Source organism: Chaetomium globosum, genomic scaffold, assembly GCF_000143365.1.
Source record: "Chaetomium globosum CBS 148.51 scaffold_5 genomic scaffold, whole genome shotgun sequence".
Classification (NCBI taxonomy): Eukaryota; Fungi; Ascomycota; class Sordariomycetes; order Sordariales; family Chaetomiaceae; genus Chaetomium; species Chaetomium globosum.
The window spans coordinates 1,834,337-1,854,595 of NT_165980.1; the positions used below are offsets into that span (position 1 = coordinate 1,834,337).

At 55.2% G+C, this 20,259-nt stretch overlaps 5 protein-coding genes across 5 annotated transcripts in view; 1 reads left to right on the forward strand and 4 right to left on the reverse strand.

Moving 5' to 3' along the window:
- The window catches only part of CHGG_07413 (uncharacterized protein), a gene marked incomplete at both ends in the record, with an annotated part of 5,990 nt that extends 4,994 nt beyond the window's left edge, over positions 1-996 (reverse strand). The window contains 3 exons of the mRNA XM_001225068.1: positions 152-650; positions 743-777; positions 843-996. Coding sequence (XP_001225069.1) covers positions 152-650; positions 743-777; positions 843-996 — 688 coding nt within the window. The remainder of the gene's footprint in view (positions 1-151; positions 651-742; positions 778-842) is intronic.
- Positions 997-3,615: 2,619 nt separating this feature from the next.
- Positions 3,616-9,480, reverse strand: CHGG_07414 (uncharacterized protein; the record flags this gene model as incomplete). Its single annotated transcript, XM_001225069.1, has 6 exons — positions 3,616-3,770; positions 3,898-5,765; positions 5,854-5,998; positions 6,100-8,254; positions 8,310-8,597; positions 8,908-9,480. 6 exons carry the CDS (start codon positions 9,478-9,480, stop codon positions 3,616-3,618), a joined length of 5,184 nt encoding a protein of 1,727 aa, XP_001225070.1.
- A 1,959-nt stretch (positions 9,481-11,439) lies between these two features.
- CHGG_07415 (uncharacterized protein) lies at positions 11,440-13,460 on the reverse strand (the record flags this gene model as incomplete). Its single annotated transcript, XM_001225070.1, has 4 exons — positions 11,440-11,566; positions 11,626-11,720; positions 11,812-12,768; positions 12,828-13,460. 4 exons carry the CDS (start codon positions 13,458-13,460, stop codon positions 11,440-11,442), a joined length of 1,812 nt encoding a protein of 603 aa, XP_001225071.1.
- A 1,845-nt stretch (positions 13,461-15,305) lies between these two features.
- On the forward strand, positions 15,306-16,421 carry CHGG_07416 (uncharacterized protein; the record flags this gene model as incomplete). Its single annotated transcript, XM_001225071.1, has 3 exons — positions 15,306-15,605; positions 15,670-15,902; positions 15,965-16,421. 3 exons carry the CDS (start codon positions 15,306-15,308, stop codon positions 16,419-16,421), a joined length of 990 nt encoding a protein of 329 aa, XP_001225072.1.
- A 941-nt stretch (positions 16,422-17,362) lies between these two features.
- CHGG_07417 (uncharacterized protein) lies at positions 17,363-18,584 on the reverse strand (the record flags this gene model as incomplete). Its single annotated transcript, XM_001225072.1, has 2 exons — positions 17,363-17,427; positions 17,495-18,584. The coding sequence occupies 2 exons, from the start codon at positions 18,582-18,584 to the stop codon at positions 17,363-17,365; spliced, it is 1,155 nt and encodes a 384-aa protein (XP_001225073.1).
- Between the last annotated feature and the right edge of the window lie 1,675 nt (positions 18,585-20,259).

The window sequence follows — 20,259 nt, forward strand, 5'->3', positions numbered from 1 at the left end:
GGTGGTCGCGGACCCCCCGATTCGTACTTGGCTGCCACGTCGTCCCCAGAGAGATACCATAATATGGCCGTAGGCCTTCCAGTTTTCGAGATTCAGGTTCTGAGAGTGAAGTTTCTCTATCTTAGCCTTGACCTCCTCGGGGACGTCCAACCCAGCCAGGGGTTGAAGAATCTCTCCTGGCGTTCGAGGCCTGAGGACTCCTCGCCATCTTTGTCGCGCCGGGCGTACGAGATGGTCAGCGCCTGGGACAGGATGGTCACGAGGGACAACAGCTTATCGCTTTCGACTTTCGTGCAGCCGGCCACGATGTTGTTCTTGGCAATCTTTCCAAAGACTTGGACCCAGATCTTGCTGTGCTCGTGCAGGCGTGGCGTCGCTTCGTGGTCGAAATAGTTTGCCACAAAGAGCAGACCCGCGCTGTAGTTATAATTGTCCGCTGTCGTGTCTTGCTCGATCTGCTCTATGATGGAGTCTCGCGTGAGGAACATGTCGTGGAACTCCTTGACGAATCCGGGGTTCGCCTGGAGTTCTGCAAGACTGGGGATGTTCTTGGAATCAAGGTGGGTGTCGATCATATCTGCGTAACAGTACCCCATCAACCGGGTAAGAGCATCGATCATCGTAAGCTCGGCGATGTTCTGCGCATGTTTCTAATCAGTTCCTGTTCATGATTTCGCTTGTCTAGATTTCATGTTGACTTGCCTCGTCCGCACAGAGCCGAAACTGGTACGGGTCTTCATACCAGGGCAGCCTTGCTAGGGCACGTGCAGCGGAAGACTGAGCCAGGGTCGAAATGAGGCCCCTGGCTTCGGAGCTCGTGATGTGGCTACCATGCAACACACTCTCAAGAGCCAGACCATTTCCCAGGTTATCTTGTAGGAATGAGAGGCCTGAAACCTGTCGGGCGCGTTCTTGCAATTGTTCCATCCATTTTGAAGGGGTAAAGGCAGGGATGGACTTGAGTGCAGAGCACAACGCCTCCGGGGTCGTCGTCATGGTGGATCAGAACTTGAACTTGAACGTCGGCACGAGCAAGGAAGGATCCTAAAGATGTTAAAGATGAAGAGAGCAGAGGAAACTGAAGGAAACAAGGAAATACTGGCCGCTGTGGCATCCATTCCCCTGCCCTTTATAGACTGGAACACACACCACCGCCTGCTACTGAAATCCGTTCAATGAACTTTAATGCGCGTTCGCATTCCGATGAAGCCAAGATCAACCCACTCGGAGTCGGTCCCTCCAATCCTGGGCCATCCGCTTCATTCTGCATCATGAAGCCACTCGGCTCTAGAATAGGCAAGGGTGTTTCGCACTCCAAGGAGGTAGTGGTGCCAGTAGAATGAATGTCACATGTGTGGAGTAGATGGTGATGGGACCCGCAGGTAAAAGATGGAACAGAACAAACACCGGAAGGAGAATTAGAGGAGTTCTAGATCTGTTGCCCAAATTTTCGTATCTATCCACACCTAGGGTGGTTCCTGCCACAAGTGCAGCCTGACAACCATCCATCGAACGAATTAATTACCCAAATTGAGAACCGCGGCAAGCGCTGACCGATCAGAGAACCACGATAGGCACCTCAGCATCCCCGGGTTCCACTGCTCTGCAGCTCAGCTGGTAGCTGCCATTCTATCCTCAATAAGAGGTGCCTTAGCAGCACTCTCTTTCGCTAACTCGAAAGGAGGCTAGAAGAATCGACCTCCCCTCTGCCCGTCCCGCCCGGCTCCCCCGAAAAGAAAGAGGAAAAGACGTTAGGGAAACCACGAACAACGAAAGACGCGAGAAAAGAAAACCGAGTCAAACAAACCAAATACAAGAAACGGAGTCAAATAAAAAGGTACTAGTACTTTGGACTTCCGCATTACTTTTTCTTCTTCCTCTTGTCCAAGCCTTCGTCACCATCTAACTGCACTTGGGATGCGGCTTTCCTGCCGATGGGGTGCATAGCAAGACGATTCGTCATTTGTTTATGCTATGCATGTCTCACTCTTGGGGCATACATGCAGCTGGACTGCATTTTGGCATTGGCCCAAACAGCGCGCCGTGCCGGCCCAAGCATCGGCGAATAAGTGAATGTTGTGAAGAGGGGGAGTTTCATATGCATGTCGACAATGATAGCGAGCCAGCATATGCGCCAAGAGCTCAACCGGTATGCCCTCACTCCCTATCACAGACTCCGCTGGCTCTCTGTTCCCCAACTGACCCTGTTCGTTTGTACCCCCTGCCCCGCAAGATATACGCAAGTGCGAGGGGTAAGATCTACTGTGTCGAAGAGATCGACGGGAGCCTATTCGACATCTGCAGCATAGCTTTCTTGAAGAGGCAAAGGCAACCCCGAAAAGCTCGTCCTGCATCAGCTGAATATCACGCCTCCCAGACCCATCACCTCCGTTGCGACAGCGGGTTTGTTGATGCCAGCCCGCCGAACCAGGATATGCGCCATTTCCATGGCTTGGAAAATTCACTCTCTCAAAACTCTGGCAAATCCTGGTCCAGATCGGCCTTCCAAACCCCCGTCGTGGGCCCTCAGGGTCGTCCTCTCTTCGGTGTTTCGGGAGGCCGCCCAACAAAAAAATGCCCCGTGCCTCCCGGGGGGGGGGGGGGGGGGGGGAATGCCCGTTCTGTCCAGCCCGTCCTCCACAACTTGCTTTTGCCATCTAATGAGCTCACGGCCTATCAATTGTGTGAGCCAGTGAAGAGCTGGACGCAGAAATGCAATGGTACTCAGCCAGGACGATCGTGTCAAGAAACTTGAAGTGGATCACAGGGTGTTTACGACCGTCGATGACCAAGTCGAGCGGGGCTCTACACGATGGATGTGTGGTCCTGGTATACAGCATAACAGACATGGCCAAAGAGCGAGCCGAAATTATTAGCTTGTGGCCTTATATCTTGGGAAAAGAAAGGAGCCCGGTAGTAAAACGGCTCGAGAACTCCCTTAAGTATCCGATTAATTAACGATCAACTTTTTAAAGGTCGTGGGAGAGGATGCTGTACGGTTCGTCGAGGGCCTCGTCGATGCAATGTCTACCTAGGCACTTGATGGTCCTGGTACACTTAATATATGGAGATAGCTTTGGGCACGTACTTTACATGTTCAACTGATGTCTATACCAGCTCCTATTATAAGCTAAGCTAAAAAAACGGCCCACACTCTGACACAAGGAAAAGGAAGTTCTCGCAAGTCGCCGCGCTGTGCATTGCCGTGCTGTATGTATGCCCTATCCCTGCCCCTTGGTTCTCCTCCCAAGCATGCCACACGCCATTCCCAATGATCCTCCATCCTCCCACCCACCTGTCTCTTTGTTGCTAAGAAAAGTTGAGAGCCTTCATGGCTCGTTTTAGCGTTCCCGTGCTTTGTCTGTTTCTGACTGGGTTTGGCAGAAACCATACGGCCAAGCAGAACCTGAACAAGTGCACACTGGTGTCCTCTCTCTGTACTCGTACAATGCAGCCCGGCCCGACGGCCATATTTTCTTCACAAGCTGCGGGTAAAATCTTGTTGCGTTTCCGGCATTGAAGGCCAGGATGGGCGCGCAGTCCGATGATGTCAGTAGTTAAACACGATTCATCCCCACCCGCCACTGAGCAAGCCGAAGCCCGGCGGCAAGGGGGCTAGATCTCGCCGTCTGCGATCGCCAGCCGCTGCTTGGTAGTTTTGGCTTTCTTGCTGCCCATCTTCTTGCGCTTGCCACCGCGCCCGTCGTCACCGCCGCCGCCCGTGGGTGTCGCCGTGCCCGAGCCCTTGTTGTCATCAAAGTTGCCTTCGCCTGTGTGCATCAAGATGCTGCGTCAGTCTACGTCGTTTCTTGGCTACGCCAGAGCTAGGACCGGAAACAGATAGAGAAAACGCATTGGACGGGTTAGGAGAGTCGCAAAAAGAAAAACCAGGCTCACCCTCGTGGTACATCTCATCCAGGCTGACCGATGCTGCCGCAGCCGAGGCCGCAGCTTCGCCACCACGTTTGCGCTTGCCACCGCCACGCTTCTTTTGTATCTTGTCGTACTCGCCGCTCTCGAGTAGCTCCTTCTCGCGCCGTTCGATGAGCTCGGCCTGCTCGTCGTCGGCGAGCCACATCGCGATGTCGCGGTTGCGGTTCTCGGGCGCCCTACGGCCCGAGAAGTCGACTCCTCCACCAGCCGCCGAGGACCCGCCGGTGATGACAACGCGCTGCACTTCTTCCTTCTGCATTGCCCGTTTGCGGATCCGCTCTTCGATCGTGCCGCGCGTGATGAGTCGGTAGACGGTGACTTGTTTGGTTTGACCAAGACGATGCGCACGGTCCATGGCTTGCGAGTCGATTGTCGGGTTCCAATCCGAGTCGTAGAAGATGACAGTATCGGCCGTCGTGAGGTTGATGCCGAGACCGCCTGCGCGAGTCGAGAGCAAGAAGATAAAAATCTCGGGCCGGGTTTGGAAGTCGGCAACCGTGTCGCGCCTGTCTTCGAGTTTGGTGGAACCATCCAGCCGGCAGTACTTGTAGTTGCGGTACGTCAGGTACTCCTCCATCATGTCGATCATGCGGGTCATCTGGAAATACAATAGGACACGATGCCCGCCTTCCTTCAACTGGCGTAGGAGTTCGTCTAACTTGGCAAGCTTGCCGGAGTCGGTAACGAAGCGGTGCATGGACGGCACCGTAATGCTGGTGAACTTCTGCTTCTCGTTGTCCGGTGCCGGCAGCAGAGCAGGCGTCGGGTAAAACTCGACGGGCATCTTTTGCGTGACAAAGGCCTTCGCTTCTGGAGGTGTGGGTCCATACAGCGCCTTGCGCATCTGAGGATTAAACAAGATATTCTCATACTCGATAACAGAACCGCGACTGTTGCAAGAAACTTCAATCGGTGGAGCCGTTGCGCGCGAGCGCGCAGCTTGTTCAAGGCGACCGAGCCCAAGATCATCGTACGTCGAACGGGCCACGTTCATGAGGCTGCCAAGCACGCCTTCTTCGGTAATCTCAGCCAACGGCTTGCGATCTTCGCGCTTGCAGATCTGAAACAGGGCATGCGAGGGAGTCCAGTTCTGGTCCTCAGGTTCGCTATAAACAACCTTCATGGCTCCCAGTCGGTCCTTCTTGGCGGCCAGGTCGGTTGCACGAGCGAAAACATCCTGATGACTGGCCCTGTAGACTTCCTGCGGGCTGGTGTTGGCAAAGCGGAGCCATGTGAAGTTGTCGGTTCCGCCCAGACTGTCCTGGATGTTCTCAGGTGTCCAGATATTCATCATCTGTTCCAGATACCTGCTGCGGAAGCCAGCAGTAAGATTGTCGGGCCCAGCCTTGTGTAGGCGTCCACCGTCTCGCCACACAAGACGGGGTAACTCGTACTCGACCAGACTCCGCGTCGAATAACCCACGCTAACATTCGTGCCCTCCCGAACAAATGAGGCCGTCTCTGCAAAGTAGCCGCATGAAAAGGGCGAAGAGGTATCGGCACGCTCGAACAGGTCCGGATGGTTGCAGACCTTGCGGAACTGCATGACGAGATTCATGAGACTAGCGGAGTCGTCATCACCAAGGGTTGCCTTCTCAATCAGATCCATGATGCTGATCTGGTTGCGCAGGTTCGAGTACATCGCCCGCTGGCGGTAGGTGAGATCGCAGAACACATCCAGCTCGATTTTGTCACCCAGTTCCTTCTGGACATGCTTCTTGACACGACGAAGCATGAATGGCTTCAGGATCATGTGCAGACGCTTGAGCTGGTCCTCGTTTAGTTTGGTGTTGCTCTGGGCATGTGACTCGATATCCTTGGAGAACCACTCGCTGAACTCGTCATGGGAGTCGAAGAGGGACGGCATAATGAAATGCAGCAACGCCCATAGTTCCTGCATGTTGTTTTGAATCGGCGTACCCGTCAGCAGCAACCTGTTGCGGCAATGGAAGCCCAGCAGGCATTTCCAACGGGAGCTCTGGGAGCTCTTGATGGCCTGCGCCTCGTCCAAGATCATGTACTGCCACTTCATCTTCTGGAAGTATGCGACATCGGAGACGACAAGCTGATACGAGGTGATCATGACATGGAAGGGTGCATCCTTTTTGTACGTCGTGTGCTTGCGGTCCCAAAACTTCCGCAGCACCTTGCGATCTGCCGCGGTACCCCAGTAAGGGAGCACCTTGAACTCGGGAACGAACCGTGTAATTTCCTGTTGCCAGTTGTGCAAGGTCGATGCAGGGGCAACGACGAGGAAGGGGCCCCAAATGTCGTACTTCTCTGCCAGGTAGGCCATGACGGAAATGGATTGGACTGTCTTGCCGAGACCCATCTCGTCGGCGAGGATGCCGTTGATGCCTTGTTCGTACAGGTTGACCAGCCAGTTAAGGCCTTTGAGCTGGTATTCTTTAAGCTGACAGTTGAGGAGCTTCGGTTGCTCGATCTCGACGTCGCCCATGCCAGTGGGGTTCTGGAAATTCATCTCGCCATCTTCGTCAATGTTGTTATCGTCCTTGTTGAAGTCGCGTGCCTTCTTCTGCGCCTCGGCGATGGCATTCTGGGCATTGGCCATGGCGGCAGCACGGAGGGCCGACTCGTCCTCGGCATCGAAATCCAGGTTCTCGAAATTTGTGACCTTGCTGCCAACGGGTCCTGTGGGCTCCTCGACATCCAACTCCTGATCCGGAATTTTGTCCTTATCGTCCTTCGCCACGTCGGGATGGTCGGTGCTGCGTTCGACCTCGTTGGTTTTGATCTTCTTGCCGATAAAGTGAGAGTACAGCTCGGTCTGTGAGATCAGGAAGTTGAGCTTCCTCTTCTGGCGGGCTGCTTCGCGGTCGGCTTCCTCTTTACGAGCGTTCTCGAGCTCCTGCTTCTCGGCAGCCTTGCGCAGATCACGTTCCTCGCGCTCATTCCGTTTCCAGAAGCCCATCATGTCACGCATAACACGCTTAGCGCGTGCTTGCAAGTCCTTGGTGCCCTTGTTGGTTCGGAGTTGCCATCGTTTCGCTTCCTTGGACGCCAGAATAGCCGTTTTCTTAAGGTTGGATGCCTTGGTCGAATACGAATCAGTAGCCAGCCTAAAGACCTTGTTCACATCCTTTCGAGCCAGGTCACGCCAAATCTGGTCGTAGATCTGGTTGAAACCCTTGGACTGGAATCTCGTCTCGAGCGGGTCCTTGGGCTCCTCCGTGGCCTTCTCCTTGTCTTTGGAATCCTTCGGCTCCTTGTTCTCCTTGTCAGCATCGTCCTTCCCGCCCTTCGACTTGCTGAACTTGATGCGGATCTTGGCAGTTTCTTCCCTGCTCGGGAGCTCCTCGCCGGCATCCAAGGCGGCCTGTGCAGCCTCTGCCGACTCCTTCTCCGCTTGCTTCTGTTCCTTTGACTTCTTGAGCCTGCCTCCAGCGCGGCCTTTGCCCTTCGTCTTGCCCGGCTCCATGTTCTCGGCTGAGAAGGTGGCCATGGTGCCGCCCTCGAGATTCGGTTCGATCGGGCCCATATTGCGAGCGGGGCCCTTCAGCCCTTTCTGCAGGATGTACTTGGTCTGCTGTACTTTCTTATTTGCACGCTCGGCCTCCCGCATATACTTTTGCCTCTCAGCCTCGTCTTGGGCAGCAGAAGCTCTCGCCAGGGCCGCCGCCCGCTGGTCCATCGTTGTCGCCATGGATTTCTCACGACGCCTCTTACGCTGCATATCTTTCTTCCGCTCCTTCTCGGCGAAGAGCTCTTGCTCTCTGACTTCGTTCAACGCTTCGTCGTAGTTGATCTCGTAGTACCGGCCTTTGCCAAAGTCGGCATGTGACTGGAGCTTGTCGGCCTCGAGCTGAGCGTAGTCGTTTCGCCGGGCTTGTCGGTAGGTCATATCTCGCCGATTCATTTCTTGTCGGCGACGCTGGGCACGCTCCTTCCAGGCGTGCAGCTCGTCGTCGAAATCGGTCGCATCCACGTCTTCGAAGTCAAGCTGTTCCATGAGCTCTCGAATCTTCTTTTCCTTCTCAGCCGAAAAGACCTTGTGCTTCGGGAGGCCATTTGCCGATCTTTTGGCCGGTACTCGTGTTGAAGAAGGGGTGTCGGCCTTCGGCTGGGCAGGCCTACGGGGTATCTTGGGGGTCGACTCGATGCTCCTAATGTCCGAGATGCGTGATGTCTTCATGCTCTTTCGGTGGTGTTTCTTCTCCTTGTCCGTCCTCTCCAACTTGTCTACGGCGATCACAGTGTCGTCGGCAGGGACTGGTTGTGAAGTCGGCCGGGGTTTAGAGACGGGCTCGGAACTCGAAAGGATGTTGGAAAAAGACATAACGCCCGCAGCCCGACTTGGGGTCTGTGCCAGACCGTCAGTGAATGGGATATGCACAGAAGAATTCATCGAGACTTACACCTGAGGCAGGGGTTCTAGAGGGAGGTGCCGGAGACTCGGTCCGTGCCAGGGCGGGCAGGACCGATGTCCCGTTGGTGGTCGCGCCGGGCATCGCGATTTGCCTTAAGCTGGGTGAGGCGATGGCAGGCGGTCTGATCGATGGACTGGTGGGCCCAACCGCCGGTGAATGGCGAGGGTGTGTGGTGGGACTGCGCGGACGATAAGGTGCTGTCGTCGTTGGAGATGCGTAGGTCCCGTTGTTGTAGTATTCCGTGGAAGATTGCGAGTAATTGTAAGGGTCGCGGACCTAACGTGGAAAGGAAAAGGTTTCGCGTCAGTGAATTTGTCGAAAAAGGAAAGGCGGGTTTGGCGCGTGGAAAGAAGATAAAGTCACGCTTCGCTGCGCGCTAGAAAAAAAAAAAAAAAGCCGCCGTGCTGTCGTGATGGCGTGTCGATGATTGAAGGACTGTCACAACCGAAGTGGAGGAGGAAACTGATGATCGGTGGTAGGTGGGTTGATGGGGCAAGGGATGGGTCGGGGACAAAGGAAGGTGGGCAATGCTTGGTGCCTGGCAATGGATGGCGTTGGAGGGTTGCCCAAAATTGAGATTGCTTACCTTTGGCGGAGAGGCCTGCGCACTGGAGCGCCAGGAGCCGGTTTCTGAAACCCTGCGTTCACGGTCTCGATTACCGTCGGTTGTCGGGTCGTAAAAACTGCTGGTTCTCGATTTCTCGCGTATCGGATCGCGATCGCGAATTTCCGTTGGGTAGTATACCGTCGGCGCGTGCAATGGTGACCGCGGCGGATGCTGCAGGCCTGATGTCGCCGCCGAGACAATGTTTGGTGGAGCTTGCAATGGTGGCGGCAATGACGACGAAGGCGTGGATCCAAATGGGTTGTTTAGAATGGAACGGGACCCTGATGGCTGACCCGCGGCCGCCGATGGTGAGGCGGCATAGGCGCTCGGATGGTGGTAATCGGATTGTTGGGTCGGGGATCGTAAGTTGAATGACGAGTGCGGTCGAGGCGGCGCAGGTGCCCCAGGCGTTCCCGGCTGTGTTGTCGAGCTCACGGGGTTCAAGATGTCGCGCAGACCCCCGCGAGGACCTCGATCTTCGCCCACGGCCCCATTGCTCCCATCCTCATCAAAATGAGGCGGTCGCTGCAGCACCGTGGAAAAATGGTCCATTGTCAACCGGCCACTTCGGTAACCCTGTTCCGCAACAAGTTTCTCGGTGGTTTTTACAAATTAGGTATGTGAGCCCATCGAGCTCCCGGCCGTCGCGGATCACGTCGGAATCACGGCGCTAATTCGACACTTCGAATCTAGTTGCACTGCAAATGCTGTCGATGGCGATGTGGCCAGATTAATCTATGCAGCACCAAACTCCAGGCACCTGTGAGCTCGATCTGGCGCGGGTCGAGGGGTGCCGGAAGCGCGCTGCCACCGGAGAGCAACACGCCGATTTCGGTGGTGGTCGAGTAAACGTCAGGGTCGTTGAATGTATCGCGAATAAAATCGGACGAAATCGAACGGTCGGCAATAAGCGCAATGTCGCCCCGGGTTTACGTGGTCTTCTGTCGGGCAGGGGGTTGGAACTGCTGGCATAAGAGAAACACGAATCACTAAAATGGTCAATTAAGGAATTCGGGCTCGGGCGCCGGATGTTGGAGGGCGGCGCTGCCGACGATGTTGCGATGGAAGGTAGCGGCGGTGGTGATGGTGATGCGAGAAAGAGCGTGCGACGGGGTCGGTTTTGGTGGTTGGGAATCCATGGGCCAGGCTGGATCGCGCTCCTCGTTTTGGCCACATCTGCCTCGCTGCGTTGGTGTGCCGCGCAGAGTCTTTCCCCCAAAATGCCCCTTTGACACCCGCTTCCACGCACCTCTCGCGAAGGTGATCCATCCAGTGGCCCACCTTGCCTACCGATTGAGCAAAGTGAGTGCCACTCCACCAAACGTCAGCCCCCTGTTATGTATACCCCTGGCTACTTGTTAGCCCTCGGCCCTTCAAATCGCCCTTCTTGTTGCAAGAACCAATGCTTGGGATTCCGCAAAACATCGTAACTGGGTTTATATATGGTTCATCTCTTGCAATTCATTACCTTTTAGTCTACTAATGATGCTATGGACGTTTTTTTTTTACTTCTAACGCTAACTTGCAAAGAAAAGATCTGGCAAACATCCGCAAGTAACCTAACACCCTAGCAACACCCCCTCCCTGCTGGTCAGGTACAGTCCATCTCAGCCCTGGTGCCAATTACCCGCCGGGGCTGGCCGCTGGTGCGTGCGTCAAACCATGCTTCCACGAAGCCCTGCTTCTCCCGCGCCCCGTCGGTCCGGGCCTCGAACCAACCAGAATCGAAAGCAGCCCAAACCAAGACCCTCGCCTCGCAGCCATCAGAGCTGGATGATGGATTTGTTGGTGGATGACCACCGCTGACAACAACGGGGATTCTCGTGCAAGAGGCTCAAGATGTCACTTTGAACTGATTTCATCCGAAGGACGGTGTACACTCCTCCGCCCTTCTGTCGGCATCGCGCCAAATGCGGATGCGCAAGTAATTACCTCCAACAATGGACGCATTTGAGGGGGTGGGATGGGTTAGGCCTGGACCCTGCTTTCGAGGTTGGGGAAAGAGGCACGGAGGCAGGCGGGTCGGCGGGGTTTTAAACGGCGGTCCAGCAACTCCACCGTTTTCGGATATCACTCCTTCGTACCTGACGGTTCCCTGCTTTGGCCCTGACGAAATGGGACGGTGTCATCATCGAGTAACAAAACATGGATTGTATCACGGCATCGTAGAAAGAACACAAATAATCCATTCTGAATTCCGTCATTACTCGGCTTTCAAGCTCTCGAGATATGCAACTCACGAATGGCGGAATCTGTGGGTAACGCGGAGCAAAGGGTCACAATCTATCCCATCCCAAAAGCATCATGGCCGCGCAAATGACCGCCGCCATACCGATCCAACACCCCCTTTGTCCCTCGGCCGCTTTCCGTGCCATCTTCGGCGCCGCAGGGGCGACCCCCTTTTCCGCCAGGCCGCCTTGCAGCGTGGCCCGTTGTGTAGGGCATCTGCGGCGATGCGGCCTGCCGTTGTTCTACTCCTCTCGTACATGCGAACCGTCTTGCTCAACCACTTCAAACGGCGCCAGCGGAAATCATCTTCTTCCGCAGGTAGTTCTTGTAGTCGGAGATGGTGCCATCCCATTGCTTGATAGTCCTGTTCTCACACACCAAAATCTGCTTGGCGATCTTGTCCAATAACCTACGAACGTGTCAGCATCCGTCATGTAGAATGCACCCAAATCGGGGGGAGGAGCTTACCTGAAGTCGTGACTGACGACAATGACTCCGCCGCTAAACGCGTTGATCGCATCCGCCAAACTGTCGATTGTGGGGATATCCAACCCGTTGGTGGGCTCGTCGAGCAACAACATGTTCGGTCCTTCGATGGCGAGCATGGCAAAGACGATACGGCTCTTCTGTCCGTCGGACAAGGTACCGATCAACGAGGGTCTGAGCCTCTCCCGTCAGGCCGTAGCGGCCGAGCTGCTGCCTCCAGTACTGGTAGTCCTGCGACTTGTCCTTGTGCTTGTCGCGCACGAAATCCAGGGCCGACTTGGTAAGGTCGAGCTGCTCAGCGGAATGCTGTGAGTAGAGACCCAGCTTCAAATGAGTGTGCCTGGTCACGGAACCGCCGGTGGGAGACAACTTGCCGGTCATGAGACGCAGAAGTGTGGACTTTCCGACACCGTTCGGGCCAACAAGGGCAGTCCGCGAATCCATGTCGAAACCGAGGTCAATGTTGCGGTACAGGTCGTCCTTAGGGTCGCCCGAGTAGGAAAAGGTCACAGCATCGAAGGACAGAACCGGCGGGGGAAGCTTTTCGACATCAGCGAAGCGGAAAGTGAAGACCCTGTCGGCAACGACAGGCTGGATGAAGCCATCCGCCTCCATCTTGTCGAGAATCTTTTGACGCGACTTGGCTTGTCTGACCAGGTTGGCGTAGGTACCGGCGCTGGCGATAAACTTCTTGATATGGGCAATTTCGTCTTGCTGCTTGTGGTAGGCCTTCATCTGGTTGGTCTCCTGCTCAGACCTGGTCTTGACGTAAGAGTCGTAGTTTCCACCGTAGTAGATGAGCTTCTTCTCCCTCATGTCGATCATGTTGGAGCACACGCCGTTTAGGAAATCCATTGAGTGGGAGACAAGAACAAGGGTACGGTCCCACTTCTTGAGGTACTCCTCCAGCCACACGCAAGCCTCGAGATCCAAATGGGCCGTAGGGTCGTCAAGGAGCAGGAGGGTGGGCTTGACGAAAAGCGCCTTGCCGAGAGCGACACGCATCCTCCACCCACCAGACATGTCCTTGGTCTTCTTGTGGATGGTTTGCTTGTTGAAGCCCAGACCCGTCAGAATGAGCGAGGCGCGAGTCGCGAAGGTCGCGGGGTCCATCGTTTCCATGTGCTAAAGGTTCGGTGAGTATTGACTGTCACGAAATAAAACTGAGAATTATGTCCACATACGTCGTAAAGATCCATCAGGACGGGAGACTCGGGACCCTCCTCCTCAAGCAGCTTCTCGGCCAGCTTATCAAGGCGCTCCATCTCGCGCTCGGCTTCCGTAACGACCCACTCCAGGGCGCCCATGTCGCTCGGGGGGGCACCCTCGTTCAGGAGATAGATGTCTACATGCTCGGGAACCGGGTACTCGCGGGCGGCGATGGCCTTCAGCAGCGTACTCTTGCCGCAGCCGTTCTCGCCCAACAAACCGTATCGGCGGCCCAACGTGAGTTCGAGGGTGGAATCTGTGATCAGCACCCGACCGTGGAACACCAAGCTTACACTGGTAATCTTCACGTCTTTGCTGGCAGCGGTTGAGGATAGGACACCGGTGGTGACGCGGTCCGAAAGACCATGCTTGTCGAGCTGCTCGGCCAGGCGCTTAACCTCGCCCATCTTGTCCGAAGACGTAGCGGGCTCATCAGGCTCGACCGGGTTTCCGAAAGCGTCAATCTCGGCCGGGGGTGTCTCGTCGCCGTTCACAGATGCGGCTGCGCTGGCAGTCTTGGAGTTCGCCTTGGACCGCGAGGCGACAGTCTTCTTCCCCTCAGCAGCGCGCTTGGCGAGGCGCTTTTCCTTGGATGCAGACGGCGCCATGGTGAAGGTAAGGAATAAAGTATGTCAAGAAGGAAAAGAAGAGAATAAAAAGTCTCGAAGCTTAGTTTGCGGGAACTGGGAGCAAGAAATCTGCCCTCGTTTTGATGTCCCCGATTGAGATGATGAAGGAGGCGAAAGTTAGCGGCGGCGCCTGTGGTGGGTTGTGGTATCAGAGCATGGAAGGTGGGGGAGTTGGGTTTGGTGGGGCAACATATTTTCGAAAAATTCTGATAACAGATAGCGGCCTTAGTTTCCAGCAGGCAGCAAGGCATCCAGCTCTAATCTCAATGAATGTTTCGTGGTGTACGGTATTTATTATGAATCCAGCATCTGACAAGTCAAGAATCTTAAAATCGAAACCTTAATGACCCACCGACAGCTAAAATTACCATACTACCTACATACCTTCTTCAACTTTGTTGGAGTTGTACCCGATCAGCTTGTCGGGCTCGAGGCGAGGGTTCAGCCGATACGACGACTGACGTCACTGCAGCTTCGGGAGATAGTCACGTGATTGCGTAGGTTTGGGATTCAATTGTTTTTGAGGAGAATTTGTGGTTTTGAGTCTTGGCAGAATTGCGGTGCAAGTTTCAGCCACACATGGAGCTTTCCAAGTATCTTCCAGCGCCGCAGTGAGATTCATTCCCTGTATCCCGAATAAGGCTTGTGGAAACAACCGTACGCCGTATACTTCGTGCTGGTCTAAAATAGTAGCAAATCCTCCTCGAGCTACCGACATCAACACCCCGATCGCAGATCTGACCAATTCACGATCTGTGCGCCAGTGCTCATTAACCATGACTCGTCGGGAATTTCGAACTTGGAAGCATCTCGGCTTCCCAACGTATCCTTTGACAGCGTCTCGCAATTACCAATTTAGATTCAAGTTGCAGCGTTAGGATTAAGCATCGGCAATGTTTCACCTTGCGCGGCGTCTTTTTGGGGCTCATCTCCAATCCCAGACAGGCAGAGAGAAGATGGAGCGGGCTCAGCATTTTGAGCCGCAGAGACCGGGACCGAGTGACATCTACCGGGGTGAAAGGAGGATGCCTCGAGGATGCGAACCGGGAGATCGGCACCGAAAGTCTTCACGGCCCGGGGCGCCAAGGGAGGTGAATTACAGAGGCCGCGGGGAATTCGCCACCTCGGACGACGGAATTCATCCCGTACTTTGGGGGTCGAGATCGCGCCTTTCTACACTACCTATGTAAGCTCCCGGCAGGTTACGAGTGGCAAAAGTGTCTCAAAAGCAAGACGATGAGAGGCACGCGGCTCTTTCGGCTCTTAAGATTGCTAAGGACACGGGGGAGCGCGAGGGAATGTGTGGGACGGGCGTCCGCAGCCCATGACAGGGGGTCGTTATTCGGGTGCCTAAAGCCTATTCCACACACCAGGACCAAGCGCACCAACATCCCAGCGGATTCCCAACGGGTTTAGCAGATTCGGGTCTGCCTTAAAGAGTCCACAAACGCAGCCTTGGTATTCTGGGTTCCATTGAAGCTATTGCTATATACGGTCGAACCAACAATCTCGTTGGCAGTTGAATCCAGGCCTGGAACGTGATGGACACATGCAGCATTCCCCCGAGTTGACACGGCCGGCGCACGGGAAAGGGTTCCATTCCAACCAACCAAGGCACCCCATTCATCACCCAACGGACACCTGCAGCTGGGAGACGAAGTCTGGCGAGGCCGCATATCCGCCAAGTTCCAACAACAGGGCTGGCTTTTCTAAATCATCTCTCAGCCTTACACTTTGGGAAACTCGACATGCTGCGCGACAGCACTCGAAAAAGAGTCGACTCTGCTCTCCGAACACCATCATAGGTCGTGGACCACCCGCTCAATGTGGAGGATCAACTTACGGTCACAGCCGTCTCGGCCAGCTCCCCCTTACGATCCCGCCGTCGAAGCTTGGCTGGATTCACTCCCGCCGCCAACAGCGAAGCCCTCGTCGAAAGAGCTCCAGCAGTGGAGACTCACCGATTATCATGGCCTCGGCTGGAGCGTTTTTGTTACTTGCAACGTCCTTCGGACCGCATCCTTGCTCGTTGCTCTCTCCGTGATAGGCATCATCGCCTCCGTCACCGCCGGGCGGCAAGGTCCCTTGGGCGCCTTCGAACGCCTGGTCCCAGTTCTAGTAGTGGTCAGTTGGCTTGCGGCCTACCGTGAACGTTGAGGACCGCTTATGCTAATACATCTCTAAACAGTGTCCCGTGGTTGCTCTCTGGAACACGGCCGAGTTGGTTGTGGCAGGTCTCCGCCGGGATGGCGGGATTCCGCCCAAACTTCACATTGGAGTCGACGGCGTCCTCTTCCTGGGTGTAGCGACTGCGACGGGCACGCTACTAGTGGATGTCATCTGCGGCATCACTGACTTTGGGGCCATCTTCGACACGGCAGGAGAAGAGATTGCCAGCATCTGCCTCTTGATTGTCATGATGTGAGTGATTTCCAAGACGAGAGGCTTCAGATTTGCACACAGCAACTAATATAGCACGGCAGGGTGATCCACTCGTTTCTCCTATTCTTCTTCATTTGCCACTACGTCGAGAGCGTACGGAATAGGTCGACAACCCCAGCGACGACAGGCCCAGGTGTGGTGCCGCAGTATGCCGAAAACTCCGGGCCATGGCCTTCCGCTGAATATACAGCAAGCAACACAGGACCGCACGCTACGCCGGAGGCCCTGAAGGCCCTACCAATTACCTCAACTTTGGAGCTGCGAGACTCATACCAGAAGCCCCATTACAAAACACAAGTAATTGACGTCCCCTCACAACCGGGGCCAGCAACTGGGCTGCCCCCAGCCGCAGTCTTGGAGGGGACAGCGCTAGCACAGGCAATGTCGGGGTTGTGGGACGTGGAAGCGAAATCACCTCATCAAACCAGGTGGTCCGGCAGCGACGAGAAGACCGTCAGCGGCAACGCCGTCCAGAGCGTGGGCGGATATTGGATGTAAAGCGGTGGGGAGGGTCACAGGCGTTTGGTGCAGTGTTACGAGACATTAGAAGGGTGGTACTGGAAATCAGGGAAACGATGGCGGCGACTATCATGGGCATTCAAGCTGCGATACGCGGACGGGAACTATACTGTGGGCTTCTGCATGCATGGGATGACTGAATCAACGGGTTTGGTTACGGCGTTCTCGATAGGATACCCGAATGGCGATTGATTTTTCCTCAACGCATGAGACAGCAGGAGACCAGATTCCGTCAAACTGCACCTAACCGAAAGTCATCGGACTGCCCGATTGGGAAATAATGGTTCCCAATGATGATCACGGCATGCTGCAGTTGAGAGCTGAACCTTGGAGTTTTGTTCTTTTGGTGGAGCTGTCGCGGCCAATCTTGGGCCAGAGAATTCGGGTGCCTAAACTTGGCTGTCACCATCGCTGCTCTCCCGCTCTCCCGGATCGCGGCCGCTCCACTAGCCACGTTGAGAAGCGAAAGGTCCGCCCTCCCATTGGGTCGATCGTAAATCAGGTTGTATCCCTTGGATGCCTCGTTGCGGTGTCGGCAGTTGGGCGGTGGATATCACCTAAACAGTCGACATCGAGATGGACTTGATGGGGTGCCCTGCCCGGTCCGTGCCGGCCCCAGGTTGAAAACCACACCAGCTCCCCTTGTCTTCCGATGAATCATTCCATGAAGATGCATGGTTCTTGCTTGCCACGGAAGTAAGACGGCCTCAAGATGTTGATTCCGGCTCACCTGCTTTTCGTTGACTTTGAAGCGGACAGGCTTGGCGGCTCGCGACGGAATACTTCCGCCCAGAAGACTCAGGGTTGTGAGGTGGGAGAATAACTAGCTACGGCGGCCACTGGACAGCGCAACACGGCCGCATGTCGAGGCTCTTGGCCGGCAGGAGGGCGTCGGGGTGGTCGCGTATCCTGCCTTCCCCTCACTGGCGGCCGGCAACCTCCTCGATCCAGCCTTTCACCTTCTCAGCCACCGTTTCACTGTGATCTGTAGTTATCCCCAGCCATGATTAGTCCTCATCGACCCCCACGAAACAGACATGAAGGGAACTTACGAAGACAAAACGCATGCGGAATACCGGACCCATCCACGACGACCCTCGTCCTCCCCTTCTCATGCCTCCGCCTCTTCTCAATGAACTCATCACGACACCGATCCGCCACCCAATGATCCCTCTCGGCAAACCAAAAATAAAACTTTTCCCACCCCTCCCCCCCTTCAGAATCAGTCTTCACCACCTCCCCCCCACCAACCTCCCAAACCCCCTCCCCCCACCTCTCCTCCCCAATCGCCCTCATCTCATCCAGCCCCAAAAACAACCCCTGCCAAATCCCATCCCGCTGGCCCAGGAACCTCAGCGTCGCGTCCGCGGCATGCGCGGGGAACCCCAGCACGCGGCGCACCACGGCGCCCAACGCCCACGCCGGCCACAGCGCCACGAAGGCCTTGGCCACGTGGGGCGCGGCGCGGTCGAGCAAGGGGATCGTCCGCAGAAGGCTGACCTGTCGCCCGCTAGGCGATTGCGCGATGTGCGTGACGGTGGGGAAGAGCAGGATGCCGGAGCGGAGGGGGAGGGTGCGGAGGTTGGGGAGGTGGGGGTGCTGGTTGGGGTTGTTGGGGGTGGCTGTTGGAGGGTTGGTGGTGGTGGTGGTGGTGGTGTCGGTGGGGAGATGGGCGGTGTGGTGGCGGTGGAAGGTTTCGAGGGCGATGTAAGCGCCGACGGAGTGGCCGATGAGGATTACTGAGTCAAAGGTGCGTCCGTTCTTCAGAGTGGAGGTGTGGACGGTGTGGATGTGAGAGCAGACGCCGTTGATTTGGTCCTCGAGGGAGAAGGGCTCGGTCAGGGTGCCGGAGCTGGTGGTTGTTCCGAACGGCGGCTCGTGGTCCTCGTCCTCGAAACCTAGGAGGTTGCGTCCGTGGATGTGATAAGCGTAATGGTAATCTTGTCGGACTTCTATCTCGTCGAGCAGCTGCCGCAGGGTCTTGAGGAACGGCTCATAGTAAGCGACGAGCCCGGGGTTGCCGGGAATCATGTAAATTAGGCATTGCTGGCGGTTAAGGTCGTCTTGATTCGAGGAAGGGAATTCTAGAAATGGTACTTTATCTTGCCGAACTGTGGCAGCACTCGTCCCGGTGCTACCCATAGTGGCGATGTTTGTAATTGTGTGATGTTTGTAATTTGGTATTTTAGAAAGCGAAGCTAGTCGGTGAGACCCAGGTTACCGGGTTCGTCCGAGTTCAGATATCGCTGAAAAACAAGGCGACCAGTGACAATGCCGTTTGGTTTTAGCGGGGCGCCACCTGTGGACGGGCCGAAACTAAATTCTGACAACGGCCCTCGTCCCAGTCGCTCGATTCTTATCTTTTCGAGTTTCCCTTTCCAGGTTTCATTTTCCTCCTCAAAGCTGACGGCTAAGAGAGAATAACGACCCACGAACGCACCTAACCCGCAAACAAGTGACACAATTCATCCCAGTCAAGAAGCCCCGACCATCTTCATACCAAAAATGAGGGAAGAACCGACGTTCAAAACTTCAATGGAAACTACCGCCTGCATTAAGGACTCGAGGGACCACCCTCTCCTTCTGAACTTGGGATGTTGGATCTTGAAACGCTAAAACTTCAATTCATATATCTGTAAGCTAATACAAATATCGAATCATGCCTTCAGTTCTTCCCATGGCCCAGGGAAACAGATGGTCGGCCGATGGGCAGTACTTTCTCATAGAAAGGATCGCCGATGGAAATTTTCTATGGCACCCAACCTAGGATTTTCCACATCCCGGACGCTGTTGCTCCGAGCCTGCAGGCTGCTGCAACCTCTGCTTCAAAACAGCCGGGTTGACTTTGCGCCGAATCCCCTCCTCGCAAGAAACATGGCTCGGGTAGGAGTAAGACAGATCCAAAACTGGAACTGTCATCTAACAAAGTATATTGGGTAGTAAAAAGATTTAGATCCATGAAACAACTACAGCTTTCTTCTACGCAACCTGGCCAACAATTGACCGACAGTTGAGGCAATGAAAGACTCAGCATGGAAGTCAATCCGTCAGCTGCCCGGGAGCCTGGGAAACGCTGCCGACAGCTTAGATCCGCCCAAACCAGTTCATCATTTGCGATGCCACCATCGCGAACGATTTGCCGCTAGCCATTCTGCTGGCTTGGTGCGAGATATGGCACGGGACTGACGGCTTCCAAGATCAGATTGCCATCCTACTGGTCAAGGCCAGGGCCCGAGTTTCCGCAGAATTAATCAGTGCAATCGGTTGTGTCGGATTGATATTGTTACATCGGCATCTGCAGCACTCTTTGGGCAATATAACATCCCAAAGGTCGGCACCCCGACCAGACATACGGGACCTACTGTATGTCGTTTTCTTTGGTCAGCTTTGTCTGCGCATCTGGAGCTTCACATATTCAGGAAGAGCCTGACAGTCATTACGAGAGACTTTAAACGCCAGCGAGGCCACGACCCCCTTTTCAGGATTTGTGCCCCGTCTCTTAGGCTTAACCAGCAGTATATTGCCAGCCAATCGTCTGCAGTCGCTATAGTCCTTCTACCAACAACGAGGGTCCGCAAGGTTGATTTACCCGGACGTGGTTTATTAAACTATCAAGATAGCAGATAAACGCTCTATAATTAGGCTCACTATCGCGGGCTCTGCTTGGGGGCCACTTGTACCCGCGGCGGATATCAAGGCATATTCCAGACGGCCCTCGTCACCGAATTGCACACTCACTGAGCCACCCAGGAAACTGGAACCCGGTTTGCCTCCACGATCCAAGGTTCCGGGTGACAACTCTAATGACGACCTTAAT